This window comes from Tarenaya hassleriana, unplaced genomic scaffold, assembly GCF_000463585.1.
Source record: "Tarenaya hassleriana unplaced genomic scaffold, ASM46358v1 Cleome87, whole genome shotgun sequence".
Classification (NCBI taxonomy): domain Eukaryota; kingdom Viridiplantae; phylum Streptophyta; class Magnoliopsida; order Brassicales; family Cleomaceae; genus Tarenaya; species Tarenaya hassleriana.
The window spans coordinates 390,733-395,400 of record NW_010971111.1 but is presented as its reverse complement, the minus strand read 5'-3'; the positions used below and the strand labels follow the sequence as shown (position 1 = coordinate 395,400).

The window sequence follows — 4,668 nt, the reverse complement described above, 5'->3', positions numbered from 1 at the left end:
AGAAGTTATCTAAACAAGTAATATGTTTTAAGAATAGATAAGATATATATGTATTATGGTTATAATTAAATCATGTAATAAAAAGTATAAATTAATTTCCTATTTCGGTTATATTATCATGGACAAAAGTTCACATTTTTTATTTGCTCTTTTTAAGGTAAAAATTTAATTATGATGTGTAGAGTTCAAAGGTAGAAATATATAGAAAGCAAGAGGATGGATCTATAAAATGAAAAAAGAAACTGATGGTAAGAGGAGAAAAAAATGTATGCAAAATATTTTTAAAGAAAAACATTTTTGGAAAATTAAAAAAAAAACCTTATAAAAAATAGGAAATAACCCCCAAATAATGGAGGCAAAGTGGAGACTCGAGAGAGATGGAGTCAAGAGAGAGAAACTCCGAACTCACACAAAGCTTTGTTCTTTAAGCTCTCTCTGTTCTCGATCTAAAAAGAAATCGAAGCTTTTGATCAGAGAGGGAGAGAGAAGAGGATTTCTGGAGAGAGAAAGCTAGGGTTTTTCCTGCATATTAGATTTGGGTCTGTGTTTGGTCGATGAGAGAAGATCGGTCGGAAATGTCAGAGGACGATGAGCCATCTATGCAATTGGATCTCAGCTCCGCCGCAATCTCCGAGCCCTGTTCTTATTCCTCGCCCTCGTCCTCCTCCTCCGCCGCGGCTAACAAATCCCGGAACTGCCACTCCACTTCGCCGGTGGCTCCGCCGCCGTGCCTTGATCATGTCCTCGAGAACGTCCTTGAGAACGTGCTCCAGTTCCTGACCTCGAGATGCGACCGCAACGCAGCGTCATTGGTGTGCAGATCGTGGTTCCGGGTCGAGGCTTTCACCCGATCCGAGGTCTTCATCGGAAACTGCTACGCGCTCTCGCCGGTCAGGCTCACGCGCCGGTTCAAGCGCGTGAGGTCCCTGGTGCTGAAGGGGAAGCCTAGGTTTGCTGATTTCAATCTCATGCCTCCGGATTGGGGGGCTAACTTCGCGCCCTGGGTCATTGCAATGGCCAAAGCTTACCCGTGGCTTGAGAAGGTCCATTTGAAGCGCATGTTTGTCACAGATGACGATCTGGCTCTCCTCGCTGAGTCGTTCCCTGGGTTCAAGGAGCTTTCTTTAGTTTGCTGTGATGGATTTGGGACCAGTGGCATCGCCATGGTTGCTAGCAAGTGCAGGTATGTTCACTGGTTCTTTTAGTTTGGCAGTTTTGTTGTTGGTATTGTTGCTGCTTTGGACATATTTTCCGTGAGTGGAATTGGGACGTCTAGATCTGTTGTATATGTCCGCTACTGGATTCCTTGCTCTGTTTTGCGCTCTGATTCTGAGAACTTTGAGGAGTGCTTGATGGGTTGATGTGATGAGATGGTTTGATGTTTAGTCTGAAAACCATGAGTTTCACGTGAACTTATTGATGCTAATCTTGTTTCAGACAGCTAAGAGTTCTTGATCTGATCGAGTCGGAGGTAACAGACGATGAGGTGGATTGGATATCTTGTTTCCCGGAGGGTGGAACCCATCTGGAATCTTTGACTTTTGACTGTGTGGAAGCTCCTATCAATTTCCAGGCGTTGGAGAGGCTCGTAATTAGATCACCGTTCTTGAAGAAACTTAGAGTGAACAGGTTCGTCTCCATAGAGCAGTTACATAGGCTGATGGTTCGAGCCCTGCAGCTGATGAGCCTCGGGACAGGCTCGTTCAGCCCAGATAATATGCCTGACCCCGAGCAAGAAATGGATTATGCATCCGCATTCCGTGCTTGTAAATCCATTGTTTGTCTATCAGGATTCAGGGAATTGATGCCCGAGTACCTTCCCGCTATTTATCCAGTTTGTGCTAATCTCACCTCTCTGAACTTCAGTTATGCTAACATTACTCCTGAGATGTTTAAACCTGTCATCCGCAATTGCCACAAACTGCAGGTCATCTGGGTATGTTTTTCCGTCTCTTGATCTATGTCCACTTGTTTTTCAAGTTATTTGTGATATATATTGTGACCATATGGTGGTATCAGTGGATTGAGTCACTTGAGTTATGTATTTGGTTTGAACTTTATGATGCAGACTATGGACTCGATATGTGATGAAGGACTCCAAGCAGTGGCTGCATCATGCAGGGAACTTCGTGAGCTTCGGGTTTTTCCGTTTGATCCTCGGGAAGACATTGAAGGTCCTGTCTCTGAAGTAGGTCTCCAAGCAATCTCTGAAGGTTGTAGGAAACTAGAATCTATCCTCTACTTTTGCCAGCGAATGACAAATGCCGCTGTGATAGCCATGTCCGAGAATTGTCCTGAGCTGATTGTTTTCAGGCTTTGTATAATGGGTCGCCACAGGCCTGACCATGTGACGGGAAAGCCAATGGACGAGGGGTTTGGTGCCATAGTTAAAAACTGCAAGAAGTTAACCCGGTTGGCAGTGTCAGGTTTATTGACTGATCGAGCTTTCAGCTATATTGGAGAATACGGGAAAACGATCCGAACACTTTCTGTAGCATTTGCTGGGGACAGTGACATGGCTCTGAGATATGTCCTCGAGGGTTGCACGAAACTGCAAAAGGACGAAATCTCAAACTTAAATAAGCTTAGAAAACCCTAAAACCGAATTTTAGGAAAATCCCAGATCCCCCGCTCTTCGGGCAGGTATGCATCGTTATTACGACATGAGGTTCGTTTGGATGTCAGCTTGTACCATATCTCGGCAATGTTGCGGGGATATGGCACGTGCTATGCCTAATCTGGCGCTGGAAGTGATCGAGTCGGAGGATGATGAGAGCAAGGATTTTGTCCAGACGTTGTACATGTATCGGTCCCTCGATGTCCCGAGGAAGGATGCACCGAAGTCTGTCACCATTTTATAGATACCTTCAAGTGCATTTGAGGGCAAGAAGCATTTTGATACCTTTGGAATTTCTTGGCCGAAAACAGGGGCAATCACGGTGACACTTAAAGCGCCGAAATCTGTCATCGAGGATGCAAAATCCGGTTCCTTTGGCGGGTTTTCTGCCAAAAAAATGCTGCGTTTCATCGGAAAGCTACCGTTGGAAGAAGGATATCTCAGTTTCTTATCTCTGTAAATGCGTCAAAACAAAACCTCCCCATGATTGTTGTATCATTAATTCTGTCACTCTTTTTGTGGATTTGGCATTCGTTCATCGTTTTACCAGCAACAGGGAAGGAGGGTATTTAGGGGAAGAGAGTGAACTCAAGAGAGGGCCCTGTTAATGCCAGAAAGCACCAGGAGCAGGTAGAACATTTCAACAAGAAACACAAAGCGTCTTACGGACATGTACTGTCTCCCCAAGGACCTGTTTAGTTTAGACAAGATCCCAAAACATTCTGGAAAATTTTTCTTTGAACCGAATCGAAACTTCTAGAGTTTTTTTTCCCGCTTATTTTTCGATCTTAGTTCGGTTTTCTTCTCAGTTTGCTTTGATTTCATTAAGCCATGCATATCTTTGATAAAAGTGACAGTTTCTCTGATAAAATCGTTTCAAGTTGAGGGAAAATCATATCTTTGATAAAATAATGATTCTTAAAAACTAAATTTTCAGGTGATTGTAAAAGTCCGAGCATTGTTTCGAATGAGAAAAGACTTGGGGGGTCAAAAGATAAATTGCAAAAATGGTGGTGGGGGGTACAGTACACAGTACACACATACTTTGGATTTATCAGGAAGAGCTTCTTATCCAAAGGACAAACAAGTGATGAAATCTGTGAATAAGAAGAGACCCAAAACAACAATTCTATAAAATTTAAAAATAAAAAGACCTTTTAAAAAAAACTAAAAGTGAGAAATGACCCAACAAACAAAAAAATAATCTAACATTCAAGAAAATAAAAAGAATTATAGTTGAAAAAATAAAGAAAATAAAAGGGGTAGTGACAGAAAACATGATGGTGGTTTGGTTGGATAGAGAAATGGATGGGGGAGCCATTGGAATTGAATGAATGAATGATTGGTTGCGTTTATTGTGCATATTGATGTGATCATCTTACCTACTTAGGTCTTAAACCATTGAAAATATATTATAATATATATATATATATATATATATATATATATATATACTCTAATTTGATTTTGAGCCTCAAGACATGTTTTCGAATGGACGGTCCTGATTAACTTTCCCTAAATAAAAACATGACATAATTGCCCTTCAGTCTACATGCATGCACTTGCCCTTTAAACGTCTCTCAAGTCCCATTATATGCTACTGAACAAAAGCTGTAGTAGTAGGGTTTAGAAATCATACGCAGGTGACCAAAAAACGGCCCGACCGCTTTTATCTCATGAACATAAATGAATGACCCTTGTTTGCAGGAAGTGCTGCCTTTGTTTTTTGTTACAGGTCGTGCAGGTGCAGGACCAACACTCGTGTCCATTCTACGTAATTTATTGGCTCTAATATCATTCGGGTTTTTTTTTTTGGTCTCGATGGGTACTATCGACGGTTGTTAAGATCTTATGGCTGCTTTGATAGCGCAAATGGCTGAGGGAGGCAACAGCCGAGGAGGGTGGGTAGGTTGGAGACTGTTTTTATGGTTGTTGGGTTCCATTCTTTTATTTGGATCGGAAGTTATAGGTAAGAAAGCGGCGGGTCTACACACCAATTAGGGTTTTGCCTCGGCTAGCCAGCCGAGCCGGTGTAAGCCCGATGCCAGGCA

At 42.3% G+C, this 4,668-nt stretch overlaps 1 protein-coding gene across 1 annotated transcript; it reads left to right on the top strand.

Moving 5' to 3' along the window:
• Positions 1-365: 365 nt before the first annotated feature.
• Positions 366-3,408, top strand: LOC104803425 (transport inhibitor response 1-like protein). Its single transcript, XM_010527356.1, has 4 exons — positions 366-1,183; positions 1,438-1,936; positions 2,069-2,583; positions 2,624-3,408. The coding sequence occupies exons 1-4, from the start codon at positions 555-557 to the stop codon at positions 2,859-2,861; spliced, it is 1,881 nt and encodes a 626-aa protein (XP_010525658.1). The 5' UTR covers positions 366-554; the 3' UTR covers positions 2,862-3,408.
• The last annotated feature ends 1,260 nt before the right edge of the window (positions 3,409-4,668 follow it).

Excerpts from the sequence above, each read along its gene's own strand:
- LOC104803425 (XM_010527356.1), top strand. The coding sequence starts at position 555 with ATGAGAGAAGATCGGTCGGAAATGTCAGAGGACGATGAGCCATCTATG. Across the intron at positions 1,184-1,437 it reads ATGGTTGCTAGCAAGTGCAG|ACAGCTAAGAGTTCTTGATC; the intron begins GTATGTTCACTG and ends ATCTTGTTTCAG. Across the intron at positions 2,584-2,623 it reads GAAATCTCAAACTTAAATAA|ATCCCCCGCTCTTCGGGCAG; the intron begins GCTTAGAAAACC and ends GGAAAATCCCAG.